The 17,181-nt window shown below is 42.3% G+C and overlaps 1 protein-coding gene and 1 long non-coding RNA gene across 10 annotated transcripts in view; both read right to left on the minus strand.

The window, feature by feature from the left end:
• Positions 1-818: 818 nt before the first annotated feature.
• LOC114799460 (uncharacterized) lies at positions 819-2,062 on the minus strand. The gene is made up of 2 exons (XR_003751241.1): positions 1,879-2,062; positions 819-1,389 (listed from the first exon to the last, which is right to left on the minus strand). It is a non-coding gene; the product is annotated as an uncharacterized LOC114799460 (long non-coding RNA).
• A 1,679-nt stretch (positions 2,063-3,741) lies between these two features.
• The window catches only part of nhsl1a (NHS-like 1a), a 46,772-nt gene continuing 33,332 nt past the window's right edge, over positions 3,742-17,181 (minus strand). For 5 of the 9 annotated variants that reach the window (XM_028977393.1, XM_028977430.1, XM_028977374.1 and 2 more), the window contains 7 exons: positions 14,231-14,352; positions 12,961-13,035; positions 12,484-12,676; positions 12,109-12,240; positions 8,035-11,139; positions 7,127-7,253; positions 3,742-5,280 (listed from right to left, as the gene is read on the minus strand). In XM_028977393.1, coding sequence (XP_028833226.1) covers positions 4,638-5,280; positions 7,127-7,253; positions 8,035-11,139; positions 12,109-12,240; positions 12,484-12,676; positions 12,961-13,035; positions 14,231-14,352 — 4,397 coding nt within the window. In that variant the 3' untranslated portion in view covers positions 3,742-4,637. Of the gene's footprint in view, positions 5,281-5,698; positions 5,748-7,126; positions 7,254-8,034; positions 11,140-12,108; positions 12,241-12,483; positions 12,677-12,960; positions 13,036-14,230; positions 14,353-17,181 lie in introns of all 9 variants that reach the window. The other 4 variants (XM_028977411.1, XM_028977401.1, XM_028977439.1 and 1 more) reach the window with 2 other exon arrangements.

A 17,181-nucleotide genomic window follows, 5' to 3' on the forward strand; every position in this document is an offset into this window, starting at 1 on the left:
GTATTTTATCTGTATAAAAATACCAAATCTTTAATTGCAGGTGACTCTAGTCGGGTTTCTTTTCCTATAGATGGGCAATAAAAAAATAACGAATCTTGACAATTTAAAAGGTCACTTTATAGGTAATATCCACGTCATGAAAAAAAGAAATGAAATCACAATGCCCTGTAATTTAAGTGGAATTGGCAACAAAGTCGTGCGCGTCCACGCCTCCATCTCGAGGGGGCTGCGCGTCAGACACAGGTGTCTTGAGCTTAAAATAACAATATAAGCATGAAACCCACATTGATTTGTGATAATAAAACAATTTTATTTATTAGCATCTATGCGCGATCATAAAGAGAAGAATGCCTGTGAAATCTATCAATATTTAATCAAAGTTTAATAGTTTACCTTGTCATGGGTTTGATACCCACATTTTTTTTTTTGCAGAACCCGACAATGATTAATTCCAGTGATTATAAGATTGAGCAAGACTGAAAAAAAAAATCAAATATTAAACCCGCGCCAGACCTTGTACGTGTCTTACGCACGAAATAGCTGAGTAGGAGGTGCAAAGTAAGAGAACAACATCATCTGTGGAAAATCTAAGCACACCATTACACGATTGACAGTTTACTGCACGAAGTGTCACATGGAAAAAGTGCATTTCAAAAATCACAATCAGAAACAGACGGTGATTTTTTAAAACATATTTTATTAAATGTTCTTTGCAAAAAAAAAAAAAAAAAAAACACACACACACACACTTTGAACACAAATACAAATAAAGCAGACCAGGAGCAGAATTTAATCACTGTGCAAAAGAGGCACGGCAATCAGAATACACATTTATTCAAATTAAATAAGCATTAAATAAGTAACGAAAATAAAGTGACAAGCAATGTTGTACATCATTATACTATATTGTATTCTATGAATATGGCCTTTACTGTTAAAATACGTGTCAGAAAGATTCCTTGTAATAAATACGTACAAGTTGGATTTAAATCAGTGTAGCGAGCTCCTTGGACCGTCCGCGGTGTATGTAAACTGTTTATCGCGTGGAAGCGTCTGGCGACTGGGAGTCCAGCGGCCGGTAGCTGGCGTGGAACGCCGGGAGTGCCAGCATCCCGGCTAGCCTGGCGGCGAAGGGCGTGAGAGCGCCTCCCCGCGGCCGGGCGGAGGAGCGCAGCTGTGGGCGGGGCGGGGCGGGGCCCAGCTCGCGCCGGACGCTCAGCGCCGGGAGGCGGGTGGTGGCGCGGCGGCTGGCGTCCGCGGTGGTGTCCGGTAGGCGCAGCACGTGGAGCAGCGTGGATTTCATCCCTGCCAGGGTTTTGCCGTAGGGGAAGAGGCGTGAGAGAATTTCCATGGAAGTTGGAGTGTGGATTAGGGACAATGTCCAGTCGCCTGGTGATGAGACACGAGAAGTCAAGTCAATAAGATGGCAACCTCTGACCGTCTAAATCTATACACATCTTACTACATACGATGTATACTCATATTTTAAACAGGAACATTACCATCTATGGGAGAGTCAGTGTTAAAGTGAATCACATAAACCGAGTAGCATATAAAACTATACCATAAGTATTCCTCTCTAAATATTGCGCCATAAATAATACGTAAGCATTTTAAAGCAAACCAACACAAGCTGTGCTGTGTTCAACTGAAGCCACGAACCATGAGGGACACAGCTTAGTTCACTTCATGAAGCAAACCTCATAAAATGAGTAGTGTATACAACTGTATTGAAATTTCTGATCATTATTTTTTAAGTCTTGTGGTGTGGGTGATAGGCAGGACCAACAAGAGGCTAAAAATCTATTTAAACAGACAGCACGATTGTCTCTGTTCAATGCAAGCTCTACATTAAAGTCAAAACGTTGCCTGACTCACCGATCAGAATCTTATTTGGTGTCCGGAAGCAAGGCAGTACTTGAAATGTCCTTTCTGAGAGCAAGTAAATGACTGAGGAAGGAAGATACGCTGTGCCCTACCTGAGTAACACGGCTTGATTTAAGAGCTCTGTTTACCCTGGACTGCCTCTGACCTGTCTGATCCACAATGTCCTCATCCTTCTTTATCTAGAGGTGGCACTAATTGCATAAGGCATCGCATGATTGTCCCAATAGAGATTAGTGGCATGCAGCCTATGGAACTGGGTAGGAAGTGGGACGGCCGTGTTAAAGTGAGTACAATTTCATTAAGAAACTGTGCGTAAAAGACAATTGGCAGAGAATCTCAATTTAGATGTACATCAGACAAAGGTCTCCATTAGGCTGCATTATGTCTCACCCTTAACGGATTACTTCAACCTTTTACAAATACGTGTGGTTTTATTTAAAGGCATTCTGGAATAACACTTCAAATATACCACTACCTTGTGGACAAAGTGCTGGGATACCGGGCCATTTCTAGCCCCATTGCAGCAATGATAGCTTCCACTGTTCTGGAAATGCTTTACAGGGAATATTTGCTCATTATTCCAGAAGAGCGTTTGTGAGGTTAAATGTTGATTTTGAATGCGAAGACCTGGCTCACAATCTCTATCCAAGTTCATCCATGTTGGATGCCTGCAGCATTGAGAGTTCCTGAAAGAGTTCCATTATGGGGCAGTGGTGGAAGCAGACCTGTTATTGGAAGGTTGTCTGTTCGAATCCCAAGCCACAGCACAGTTTTTGTTGTGTGTGCTGTGCTTTACAGCGACAACCACTTCACTTTCACTTATGCTAGCATCTAATACAAAACAGACACAAAATCTGCAGCCTGTGGAATACTCAACAGGGAAGACATTTTTATGAGACATTTTCAAAGGTATCTGCTTGAATCCATATAATTTTTCACAATGACCTATTCACAAATATTCGTAACTGCAGACTGCTTGGCTGGTACCTGACTTTCCGCCATTCAATAAATAAATTCTGTTGTTCACTTAGTAAGGACAAAACCATCCATAAATTTAAGAACAATATTAGACATTATAAAGTTGTTGTATAAAATTAATATTATCAAAGACGTCACATTTCTATGAATTTCTGGAAATTGTTCCCACTATTTATTAGTACCTTGATCAATTTGGCAGTTGGGGTAGCTGTCCATCTGTAACTTCAGTAAATTAGTGCTAAACATCTCTTTGTAAATATTAATGAGCGCACATGCTATTTTAAAGCCTTATACCTATTTTATATGGTGGTGTAGGTGGGAACAGCTGTTTGTGACAGTGTACTCCAAATTACATTAGCACTCCCTCCCTGCCCTGTCCAACTGGATAAGGACCTAATCTTAACATTACGACGTCAGTGGCTATCTACAGGGAATTAAGCCTTGATTCTTAATGGCCGATGACGTCCATGTGACACAATTACTTCAAGTACGTGAAGGCTTTTGTTTTTTTTTCAGTGCTCTGCAATATGGATACATCATTCATCCAGGATAGTGCAATAATTATTATTTTTTTTAATTTATATCTAGTTTGGAACGTTAAGAACACCACAGAAGACATTTTTTTTGTTGTGATTTACACTTGTGAGGGGAAGCTTTTGCATTGAGTTGACTTACAATCAGTAGTTACAAGGACAGTCCCCCTATAGCAACTTCCTCAGGGTTTCAGCCTGTGACTTAATGGTGGTCTGGTTCACAGGCGAGTGTGTTAGCCACTAGGCTACTACCATTACGATAAAACAAGGGTGACCCCTGGCTTTTGCCATCCATAAATTCAGCTAGGTGGGACGTTGTGACATGAGTGAAACAACAGTAACATTCGAGTAATACCATCCTTTTATTACAGAGATAAACTCAGTGTTGGCAAACTGCTGTCACCTGAGGATATTCTCACCTACTGCCAGACAACCACAGGAATTTATAAAGGGACGGTCTAACAAAGTACTTCCTGTTAAAATAAAACATACAAAAAATGTACAAAGTTGTGTTTGCAGTCCAGTACAAAGGAAATAGTAGATGATTTACTAGTGGTCAACACTGACCACATTATGAATGAATTATTTCGATTAGGGCTTATTTCAATTACAATATATTGTAACCTCATCATTCATGAATTATCAGGCATGGCTTTACAATGTATTGCATATTGTGTATTAAATACTTAAAGGACATCAGAAATAAAACATTGAATTAGTGCAAATATACAGTCTCAACAATTTTTTAGAAACCTTTAGAAAACTCTTTCACCTTCAACATTCACATTCTTTCTCAGCAACTTTACTTTCTCCATTTTATTCTGTGTTTTCCCTCAGTATGTGCAGCTACTCACCCTGCGGGTGATTTTGTCAAGGTGGCAGCGTGAATAGTAAGTGCTTTCTCTCTCCCCAATGAAACGACCTCTTTCAAGCCAAACCACATTGTCAACCCCAATATCAGGCACCTCATCCTAAGCTAGTCTACAAGTACCAGAACAATCTAACTGTCAAAAAAACATTTCTACAATGGAAAACATACATTTCATAGTAATCTCTGAAAGGAACTGTGGTTGCCGCTTTGGACATGGTGGTTAACTATGCCAAAAAAAAATGGATTCAAATAAAGTGTCAGCACCTCCTCTGTTGCATGTTCTACCGGGGCTTGCACAAGGCCAGTGGTGAGGCCAAACTCTTTTGTAGGTTTAGTCTGGCAGGCAGCAGGAACCCTCTTTTACTGTTTTATGTGCTGCTCTCAATGCACAGTGGTGTACTGCAGTTCATGTCCAGGGTGACGGGGCGATGGAGGCGTTCCAGGGGCTCGCTGTCTGAACCACAGTCCAGGGTCTCGGTGAGCTCTCCTTCCTTCTCACAGATAGCGGTCATGGGGCTGCTGGGGATGCGGCTGCAGGTGTTGTAGCGGCTGCTCGCGGCCGATGGTGGAGTGCGCGAGCGGCCATGCCTTCCGGCGGCAGGGCAGAGTGCAGGGGAGAGACGGGGCACAGGCCACTCCTCTGCAGCCCTGCAGCCATGAGCCAGAGGTGAGATGGAAGAAGAACCCTCGTCCTCTTGGGGCGAGGGTAAAGGCGACGGCGAAGAGTCGGACTGGGACCGCTGGAGGCGTGGGTCGGTATTCCGCAGCCTCTCGGCGGCTGACATCCGGAAGCTGGACTCGGAGCGGGTGCCTTTCCGCAGCAGAAGGGCTTTGAAGCTGTCGCTGCTGGTGGTGGAGCGGCGGAGGCTGCGCTGAATGGACCCAGCAGCTCGGGACCCAGGGGAAAGGGCAGGACAGCTTCCTGTCGGGGTGACAGGGGAGGAAGGGAAAAGGAGGTTTTGGCCCCGTTCTTCATCACAGTCGCCACGGCCTAGGATCTTCCTCTTTGACCTGAAGGAGTAAACTGGGAAATTAGATTTTGATCCCTCCAAAGTAAAAAAATGTAAAAATTAAATTTATATCTCACACCACACCTAAATTCTAGTCCCTAAACTATGCCTCTGCTAGTAGGCCAACTGGATGCTTTTTACCATAACTGAAAAATATCTGTTCAAACTTAAAAGCCATAAAATATCAAGACATTTACATTAAATTGAATTTATAAATCTGTGCAACGTGAACTAGGCTATTATCATGCTATGACACAAATATAAACCTACAAAACACGAACAAGCCTAAACCCAAACATCACAACTAAAAATAGCCTTTAAGGGGATTAAACTGTAAACTAAAGGGCGGTTAACGGGTTCAGGGCGTTCTCGTCCAGTCCCTTGCACTAGTAGGACTGGACATGTACACGGTTACTTGCCAGTCCACTCCACGCCTGTAATCGGGCGTTTATGTTCTGCTGTCTCAGACTGCTCCAGAGAAACACACAAGCACACCAAGCAAAGCCGTGAACAGACGCGATCCACACGGGAAAGAACAAACATACTCTGTCAAGGTAAGTCCAGTGTGCAGAACAGCAAACAGGATGGCCTTTTGTCAAGGAACAGGATGTTGGATTTATTAAACCCAGGGCTGCGCAATATAAACGGTATAAACGATATGCAATAATATATATTATTATATATTATTTGCTCCTCGCAAAATTAACAAAGTTGCATCACCTGCACGAAACCACGCCTACTTGCAGCACGAGCCATTCGTTCTGGGGCGAGAGCACAGAGCGCATGGCAGTGTTTCCGTGGATCCTTAAAAAGTCCTAAATTCGACTTTCCAAAAAAAATAACGCCTTAAATATCATTAATGGAGTTTAAAGGTCTTAAAAATACTGTAGACCCAACAAACAAAACAAAACAATCTGTCAGTAATCTGCCGGTTTTAGTAAGTGTTGCGCAGGCGTGGAACTGATCGGGCAAGTGGTACCGGTCAGGTACTGACAGCGCCATGGAAATGACTGGGAGCGTCCTAGCCCGTTTGGTGCTCTATGCAAAAAAGTCATTATGCTATGAAAAATCACAAAATAAAATCTTGGAATCCTGGAGGGGTTATAAAATTATAAAATATGAACAAGCAATAGTGTTATTTAACACTATTTGTCATGTAAACTCTACAGCTGAATACAGAAAATCCTAACATTTTATATAATCATTCGCATTATGCAAATACCTGGTATTTCACTGGCCTTATGGGTATGATTAGAAGGTCCCCTTTCAGTAGAATTGCCCAGATATTGTTTTATATGATATACAGTTATGCTATATGCTGATGTATCTGTAAGAAGTTTAATATTCAACTTTGTTATTGGCACGTTACCCTTTCAAAAACAGTTACATTTAAACTTATTTATCAAATTATATATGAATTTTATGCTATATCACAATGCTCTAATTAAACCTTACCTTCATAACAAAACATACAAGTAAGTCGGATTACATTTTGTTTCCCATCATTATATGTATAACATAAGTTTTAGCTACATGCTGACAATATATTATATATTCTACCATTATTATATATGTTGAATTAAGATAGTTGTAAAGAAACACACATGACTGGGTCACTTTTATGTGAGAAATTCTATCACAAATTAGAACTTATACTAAGAAGTGCTTGAAAAGACTAAACATCAGCATTACAGAAATTGCAGGTTTTAAATAATTTCATACATATGATGCATCTGAAAAACATTTTTAGAATCCTTCTGATAATAAGTCAAGAAAAAGCAATGGCCATTTGGAGAACATAATGATCAACATTTCATTTCACTTTTTTTCATCGAAGATTGTTGTACCTGTGGATAACTGCAAAGAGATCCTCTGTGGTCCGAGGCCGTGCGGGAGTCACCATCTCGTCCTGCACCTCTACGTCTCTGCTGGCTGTCAGCAAGCTGTCCTCAGTTAGAGATTCAAGCACAACACCTAAAGGACACAGTGCCACATGGTGGTCAGTGGTGGTCCCATGAATTAAAATATGAAGAAAAGAAACAGGATGAGTCACCTGCAAATGAAACTGAAGAAAACAGTACAGAACAGTTGGCAAAAAGCGCTCACACCCTAACAGAGAAGAGAAGGAGCCCAGAGTCCTGCATTCAAACTCTTTAATTAATCACGTCTCTCTCTCTCTCTCTCTCTCTCTCTCTCTCTCACACACACACATTCACACTTTAGTCTCCGCAAAGGAATGGTTCACAATTGGCTTGATATGTTGTCTGCCATGCTACACAAGTCTACATGTGATTTCCATTTACAGCCAGCAAATGAAACGTGAAAACTGACAGGACCATATAACAGCTCGCTCATCCACTCGTCAGCTGTGGGGGAGGATGTGTGTGTTTGAGAAGTGCATTATGACTGTGTCACTGAAAAGCGGGGGTAGGGGGCAACGCAACACACAGAGAAGCAGCCGGGCTTTATAATTTGCCTCCTACTCTATATCCATTTAACCATCCGCGCTCTGTGGCTCAGAGAAAGCCAACTGTGCCTCATCTAGCTTTCAGGTTTCGCAATGCAAAGCTTTCTATAAAACATCAGATTAAAGCTTCCTGAAATTTTCACGCCAAAACCACTTAAAGTTGCACACCTCATTAAATAATCGATTTTTGAGTCATTCTCCACAGTGCTTATTCATATATTTATATGATTACACCCTCTAACACAAACAGTGTTGTGGGTGTAATGAAACTCTGCAAATCTGACTCACCAAATTCCTCCTCTTTGGAACTTGTTGATCCAGAGGTTGTGCTGTCCGCCTCATCATCTCCGTCTGAGGTGCTCCTGTCATCACTCAGCCCAAGATCATGCTCCTGGATTGTGAGGTCCTGGAGGCGCAGTCCCTGAAAGCTGTCGCTGGAGAGCTCACTGCTCAGGGAGTGTCTTCTCTGGGCCATGGGTGTGGAGCTTCCAGAATCACTGTCATCTTCATCTGGGGGCATGGTGAAGCATTGTCCGTTGACTGCTTCAAAAAGACCAAGACCACCCTCTGGGCTCAGAATGACAGATCCATTCATATTTAGCACCTGGGGGTATTCCACCTCAAAATTGGGAATGGCTGGAAGTGGGGGTATAATAAGAGAAAGTCTGGGTTTCCTGGATGGCACAGGTGGGTCAGGGCTGAGAGGCATGATTAATGTGCGAGGTATTAGGTCTACAGGACATGTCTGTACATCAATTGGTGGGACAGAGGACATGCTTTCAGGCTCTGGTTGCTGGGAGATAATATCTGGGCATACATTATTAGGAGATTCTTCACACATATCTTCTAGTTCACCACACTCAATTGTGACGGGATCATTTGAATGTGAAGCCTCCATTACAGATGGTGGTTCTTGCATTGCATTTTCAATTAAACAAGACAGGGGTGGCATCATCATGAAACTTTGACATATTTCAGGGTCTTTGAATGTTTCAGGGTTTCGTGAGATTTGAAGGTCATAATCCTGTTGTTGTTCCTCAACTGGAACGCCTTCATCTTTAGATTCTAGTGAGTGAAGTCGCACCATTTCTAGAAGGCCAGTTGTTATCAGAGGATGTGGACTATTCACAGCCTCTTCTTGTTGTCCTGCACATGGATCAGTTAATATCTCAACAGCTAAACGATCCACAGATCTGGGACAGACTTGTGTCACAGGTTCTGAAAGGAGATTCATCACTGGTAAGGGTGGTGGTGGAAGAAGACTTGGTAAGTTTGGTTGGGGCTGGAACGTGTCAGGCAAAATACAATCCAGAATGATTTCCCTCTCAGGAGGTGGAGAAGGAAATTCAGGAGAACTTAATGTGTCTGTGATTTCCTGACTATCAACAAACGCTAAGGACAGAGGAAATGTCTGTTCTTTTTCAGGGCTGGAGGAAGGCAGAGTAAGAGGAGGGGAAGAGGTGAAACCATGTATAGATGTTGTAAATGTCTGGGCAGATTCAGAAATAACATGAGGTGAAAGAGGTGAGGCAGAACCAGGCAGAGGTGGAGCAGGAGGCAGTTGAGGGTTCCTTGTGGTATCTGAAGTGTTTGAGGATATGGAGGTGGACGAGGACGAAGACACAGACTTTGAGGAAACCAACGAGGACTTCCTCTCTGGAACTTTGGGTTTCGGCTTTGCGACCCCAGGAGACTTGGCCCTTATGAACAAGGGAAAGGGAGTACCAGTAGTTGGGGTGTTGGACTGGCTGGAGTAACCACTAGAGGGTGATGTCAAGCGATGTATTTTCTCTGGAGATGTTGGATCTTTCATTGGGTTTGCCTTGTCTAAGGGCAGGCACATCCGGGTGCCTTTCTGAACGGTCCCGCCAATCATGACACCACTAACGCCTCCTTCACTGGCAGACCGAGTAACACATGAGAGCCCTTTCTCAGATCTTTGGCCTTGATAGTCTGTGCAAAAGTCCCAGGACTCGTTACAGTCGGAATGTTGACTGCTGCTGTCACTATTTGAAGGAACAACTGAACACATAGCTGCAGGGTCTGATACCTGGCTACTGGCTACACCGATGGCGCTGTGGCTCCTGGGACGCAGCACCCAGGGATCCTCAAAGTCACTGGAGGGACTCTGGGGTGAAAAGGATGCCCTCTGACTCCTCGTGTTCATCTGCAGACTTTGCTGAAGGCTTGTAATGAGCCTTTCATTCAAAACTGATTCACTAAGGTGGGACTTCCTCACCGGCTTGCGACGCAGTGAATCTGTGCGTTGTGGTGGGAGTGGAGGCTTCTTAGCCTTGCGTAGGGAAAAGTTGCGGGACAGTGACATGTTACTGCCAAGACTTGAACGGTCACCGTGGCTCTCATGGTCACATCCATAAGTGCCGTGACTGGCATTGGCAGACTTGCTGATGCAATTATGACTGTGGGACTTTAGTCCTGAATCCAGGCGCATGGACGTGTAGTAGCCCTCATTGTCCACCGAGTACAGTGAGCTGGAGTCGGTCTTGGTAGGTGAATGCTCCAAGCTGCCATACGCGTGGTTCACTGGAGAAGAGCAGCTAGAGATGATTTGGGGTTTGTCTGAGCAGCAGTTATTGTCATACCCCCACTGCTCTGAGGTGAGAGTGTTGCAGCTCTGGGTGCTGCTTTCAGAGAAGCTGGACTCTCGCCGAGCATAAGTGGGGCTGCTGCATATCAGGCCACTCGGTGTGCTGCATTGAGAGCCGGTTTCTGTATGGACCTCTCTAAGGGATGCACTTGACTGCATCCGGGAAGAGCCTTTTGAGCTGGGTTGTTTACTAGCAGGATAAGGTGGTACGGACTGTAAGGAAGGTGCTCCATTTTCAGAAGGAACTGAGTCAAAGTCAGAGGTGGAATGCAATGAATCACTGAGGCTGCGAGAGGCTGAGGATGAAGCAATTTGCTCTTCACTCTGGATGACTCTGAAATTTGGACTCAGAATACTGTTTGTCCCTGTACTGAACCCCACTTGATGACGCAGGGGAGTTGAAGAGCCATTGTTCATTCGATACGAGAGGCTGCCATATTTGGACTCAGGCTGTGCACTCACCCGGGCACTGGTGCGAGGCAGGCTGTGGAAATCTTGATCAATTCTGCTGAGTTGCGGGGTGAAAGCAAAACCATTGCAGTCACTCACGGCAGAAAGGCTTCCTGAAGATGACGTGGAGATTTGGGCCATCTGAGCAGCAATTCCTTGACCCCGCTGAGCCCGGATCCTGCGCATGGATGGAACTATCTTGATTTCCTCTGTCTGGCAACCAGAGTCTCGTGTCTCAGAGAAATGAAGCGTGGAGTTGATGCTGCCAGTTCGACCGAGGGTGGAGAACTGGCCTGTTATACACATAGAGTGGGCCCTGGACTCTGCTTTTGACGCTAAATAGTTTGAGAGGAAAAAAATGTTTGTCATATTAGGATTAAGATTTGCTGGCAATATGGTTTTAGCATTAAATCCCATCTGAAACTTTAACTTCTTAAATTTCTGTCTAGATCTACATAGAAATCTGTGTATCATTCATTCTGACGATTTTCTATTGATAATCCAAAATTATGGAAAAGTGTCTGTTTTTTGTTATGTGTTTGTGAATCGGATACAAAAAAACGGAAAATGTGTCTTCGATTAAATCTGCAAAATAGAAAAATTAGTTTTGTCGCCCGTTTGTGAGGTTTGTCACACTGCGCATGTGTAAACACAGAACTGAAGTTCAAGTAGCAGAACATGGAATCTTTTGGCAGTGAAAGACACAAGCAATCCTTTTAAATGTGGTCTTGCCTACTTTTCATGACTGGAACAATAGGGAGAAAAGTTATTTATAGTGGAAAATAAAATGAATTTTAGTGGAATATATGGTAATATAATTGGTAATATAAAGACTAAAGCAATGAAAAACTGAAAATGATTTCTGCACAGTGTGCTTTAAATGTTTAGGGAAAGTACATGGAAGATCCTGCTTATCCTTTCAGTAGTCATGTCTTCTCCGTTCAGAGTTAGTTGTTTTGTTCGCCTGAACAACAAATCTTTTGATGGCTGCACGGAGATGGATCATGATAACTACAACAATTTTGTGTGCTTTTGTTTTTTTTTGGTATCTGATTCACACACACATATGTTACATGATACATGAATGATACATGAATTAAATAGCAGTATGATGCAAAAATGTTTTTTCAGTCTCAGATATGATAATGAACATGAAACATAAAACCACAGTGTAAATGGGGTGGCATGGCATATATGGGTAAAGGGTAAAAAGTTCATTTCATGTATATGTTTAAAATACATGTGTGTCTGAAACATACAGCTCATTTGTACTAGTCAGAGCAACACATTGCCAAAAACCATACCTAATTCTCTCTGGATGTTGTCAGGAACCCCTGTTATGGTCTTTCTCCTTCTAACCTTCTTGGTGCGTCTTATCACAGTGTCAGTGTTAATGAGGGAGCGGCGGAAGCTGGCCTGGCGGTCAAAGTTTTCGCCTGAGCAAGTAAACGGGTTGTTACTGCTGCATGACTCTACATCCATGCAAGACATAACAAAAAACTAATAGATGTAAAATGATGCAAAAGAAGCAAGCTGAAATATTAACATTAATTAGCACTATAAGATTCATTACATCAAATGAATCTTTTCAAGGTCCACATTCAACTTTAGCTGCACAATGTCAAAGTTGCATCTTGGTGTAACTTAGTTGACCTGCTGTGTAAATTAGTTGACCCTACCTGTGACGTTAATGGGGATGATGTTGCTGACCACCGATTGGGCCTGCTGCCTCATTTTCTCCTCCGGAGTGGGAAGGGGCAGACTCTTGGTCCAGCTGGTGTAGCCATTGCTGTCGCAGCTTTCCTCAATCACTGGTGTCCTTGGCCTCATGGAATAAACCAGCAGCTCTTCCTCAGGGGACGAAACTGAGGACTGGGCATCACAACCAGCAAATTGGCAGAGGAAACATTCTAACTAAGTAACAGTTTACCAGTTATTGCCTGAGATTAGGAATCAACATATTTGTGAGTTAAATGATTTCCCATAATCTAAATTTCCAGATAATATCAAATGAGTATCAGTAATGTTAGTGTTCAATGAAACAAAAAAAATTCTAAAGCTATTGAAATATTGCTATGAGGTTTCTAGCACAATGCAAATGCATAATAACGCAACTACATAGATAGATAGTCTAATATAGTCTAACTAGCCAGTACCTTTTTTCTCCAAGATTTCAAATGACAGCAGAGTGCAAAGCAAGACTTATTCAGACAGTCTAGAACACTAGACCGCTGGATGTTGAGGATAGGATGAAAAGGGGAGGAAAAGAAGATAAGTCTGAAACGGTTCTTTAAGTGATCTCTAGTGGACTTTTCTAGTCATTACAGTTACACAAGAACTTGGGTTCTAGTCAAATAGTTATGTAGTTTCCATTGTCCCCATTAGATGTCAGTACAAGACAACAACTGGATGAATTGTGAACTTGAATTTACTTGGCATCCAAATGTTAAATTGTGTAAGTTTAATTAAATTCAAATAACAATGAAATGTGAGATTCTGCATGTTCTTTCATAACAAATGGTGGCAAAAGGGCAAAAAAATGCATAAAAGCTTGTGATAAAGACAATGAATAGACATGTTCTCAAGAATCATTTTGAATAATTACTTTTCAATCACATAGTCATATAAATGATTTACCTTGATGTCCTCTGAATCAGACATTTGTCATTTTAATGTAAAACAGTAATCCAAGGCTGCCACTGGATACAGAATTATATCAATTATGCCTGATCACATTACAGATATCATGGCTTTAAACAAAGCAATGGTTACTTATGTAAATGCAAATTTGTAAATTTCAGTTTACATAAATTTCCTCCGGAGAAAAAGATGGCTTTAGCAATGACATGTGTAGTAACATGTGTAGTAACATACTGTGTGTGTAATGAAAATTGGTCACATTAATTCCCAAGATGGGATAATGAGTGGCGACAGGCTACATGTTAAAGTAGACATGGACCAGTTCTTACAAATACCTTCTTACAAATGTCTGACCTAGTTTTGTCATGTGATGTGATGACCCACTTTTTGTTTCTTCCCAAAACAGTCTTGAATTACTGTATTACAGTCCACCCTAGTGATCATTAGGAATTCTGGGAAATACTTTCTTTTCATATGCATACATCTAGTCTTAAGACACATCTATAATGGTGACATTGTGTATTCTAATGTTATTTGTGCAACACTTTAACAGCTCCTGAATATTTATGAAGAAACTTAACAGTTTGAATAGATTATTTTTGTTGAGCTGGATGCTGGAAGCTCTATAAAGATAAAGCAAACTGAAGGCCTGGACTATCAGCTTTGCAGAATGTCTGCACTGACAGGCTGACCTTAGCTGTACATGCACCTACTTAAGGCTTTGGTAATTCTCTGCCTTCTGTTAAATGACAGAGCACAGCCAACGTGGGTGAGGGTAGAGATTACCTTCTTCTCATTGTCCTGATGGTGCAGCAGGCTGCTGTCGGACAAGCTGGAGTGGGAGAAGCCTGGGTCCTGGTGGTAGTACTGAGAACTGTGAGAGCCATCCTTCTCCAGCTTGTCACATTCTGATAAAAAAAAAAAATGTTATAGTGTTACTCATTTTTGAAGGACACATCATGAACATTGTCCACTTCAGCTATGCTACTTACTTATGTAACCATTTCATATTGAAAAAGACAAATATATTTTTGGTCTGGCATAAATTTTATGAATTTTACTTAGAGACACTCCTTGATTTTTCATGAAATGCTTCAAATATGTCTGATAAAGGTGTTAAATTAAAGTGCTGACACACACTATTTGAGTGTCAAGGTTGAGATTCTTGGAGAAAGCATGCCAGGATTAAAGCAGTCTGGATCCACTCTGGGTATTAAAAGACCCCAAGTAGGATGTAGGAGCTGGGGACTGACAGATTGTCTGGTCTTGCAAGGAGTGCCACCCACAGCTCCCGTGAACAGTTCACCTCAGGAAATAAGGGTGAGAACAACCTTTCCTGGCAGATGGCAGAGCAAAGCAATTGGTCTCTCTGCATAGGCTTGAAGAGGGGTGGGGGTTGGAAGATGGCATTTTATGCCTGCGGGAAGCAATTTCATACCCAAAAAAATGCAAGGAACAACTCTCTGAATATTCCCTTGGACAGGTCGGAACTTGGTGTGTATTCTCACAACCTAGCATGTTAGTGAGCATTCATGCCATAGCTGGCATTAATCAGGTGCACAAGGAGTGGCAAATGTGTTATGAATAATTTATAAGAGCCTGGCTGATAGCATAATCAGTCAAATGGCAAATATGACAAGAGGGGTAGAGTCAAGTAGTGTGGAGAGTTGATTAAAATCCACAATTTGTAAGATTTGGGGGGAAAGTTGGGAAAGTGTGTCTGAGGGAAATTCCAATAGTCAATACAATAGCCAGTAGATAAAATCATAAAGGATTTTTATTATTTCTGCGTGGTCCGCTAGACAGCCTGGCAGAGATTGAGGTATATCATTAGAAAGCTAACATTAGAAAACCAAATGTTTCAGATAAAAGAGATAAAAAAAACTCTAATGAAGTTGTTTGCACTGTGTACGGCAGAAATGTTACAGTTAGAGAGATGGTAATTAACTGTAGCATATATCACCTCAATTAACAAAGCTGGAAGGCTGCAGTCTTCAATAGTATGGTCCACAAAGGCCAGACATTCATAGACAGCATTTTCCCAAGGACTTGGTGAATGAACTGAGACTAGGCTTGCCAACCGTCCCGTATTGTCAGGGACATCCCGGAATATGGGTGATTTTGATTTGCCCCATCCGGGGAAGCTCCAGTCCCTCATTCCAATCACGGCCTTGTTGGCCAATACTAGACTACTGTAAGCACGGGCTATAGACCATTTCAGGGGTTTCAATCTCGCGGTGCGCAAGCCACATCCAGCCAGATCACTTTATATAGATCTATTTCTATGGCCCGATAAGTAGCACTGATAACACACAAACTACAGATCCCATAATGCAGTGCTCCAGTTGCCTTGCCAATACACGACCTTTACACTGGGCGCCTAGTGGAGCTCAGCTGCTCTGCGCACATACCTGCAAGAAAGTGTCCTGCATTTGGGGTCGAAAATGTTGGCAAACCTAAATGAGACATATCCTATTAAAGAAGGCACTTTATCAGCAAAGTAACTCGCTATCGCCTCTTCGTGTATTGGTATTTACAAGACTCCCTGGGCATAGGTTAGCTGGTTAGCATGCAAACTTTAGAAAACATCTCAGCTATGTGATGACAGGTGATGTTAACCGAAGCACACATTAGCCATTTTGAAATATCTGGAGAATTTTTTCCGAACCACAATGCATGCCCTTGGGTAAAACATCTGTTTCTCCAGATGGAAAGCCATTCTGATCTGCTGGACATTCTGCAGTGTAAAAAGCATATGTGTGAAGAGGGTGTTTATGAGTGCAGAGGTGCTGAATATGGCACAACACTGGTGCATCATGTTCAACAATGATGCACCAAGCAGGCGTCAACATAATGCTCATCATAAAAAAGAACATTATACGCCATCCTGGCATCCATAATATCTTGAGAATAGCAGACTGATACAATGCATATTAACGGTCAATATTTTGGTGATAATTGTTCAACAACTGGGGCACAACTAGCACAGACGGATCGATTCATGTCAACTCCATGTAACCTAATTCATTCCCCCCTGCATTCTGTCCCACCATCACTGAAGAAGGCATGAAATAATTACCTCATCTTTTGCGCAGTGCCACTCATTCTCATTGCACGGTGCATGAGAGGAGGAACGGCGTGACGTCCACCCCCCTAATCCGCATGCGGCTGAAATAAGCAGTTTTCTTCATAAAAGGCTTTTTAATGTGTTAATGTGGCGTGGAAATTTAATTCCCATGGAAATAATGATACTAAATAAAGACGTTACACGCTTGAACAGACCAATTTGTGCTAGTCATATTTTCTGTGCTAAATGTTTTTTTTTAATCATCATTATGGTCATTAAAATAGAAAAACCTCTACTCTTCCCTGAAGAGAGATCTGTGGTCCCACACTAGAACTTATTGTCACTGGTGATGCAGCAGAATCCAGCAGATGATGAGTCCCTATTCACATCTCTGGAGCAGCAGTCTGAATGTTCTGTCAAACCCAAGGTAAATCAAAACAGAACTATAACAGAACTGTATAGCATGGAATCTGCACAAATATCTCTCTTCCCATGTGACCTGAGAACCGGCTGAACGACTGACTGGCTGGGCTGAAAAGGGCTTGGCAATTGGATTGAGAGTGGCTGATACTAGATTTGACCCAGTGTGTGCGGATCATGTGATCACATCAGACGCAGATCCGCTACAGGCCTGAAATTCAACTCTGTTCTAAAACAATGTGCAGTATAG

The sequence above is a fragment of the Denticeps clupeoides genome, chromosome 1, assembly GCF_900700375.1.
Source record: "Denticeps clupeoides chromosome 1, fDenClu1.1, whole genome shotgun sequence".
In the NCBI taxonomy this organism is placed as follows: Eukaryota; Metazoa; Chordata; class Actinopteri; order Clupeiformes; family Denticipitidae; genus Denticeps; species Denticeps clupeoides.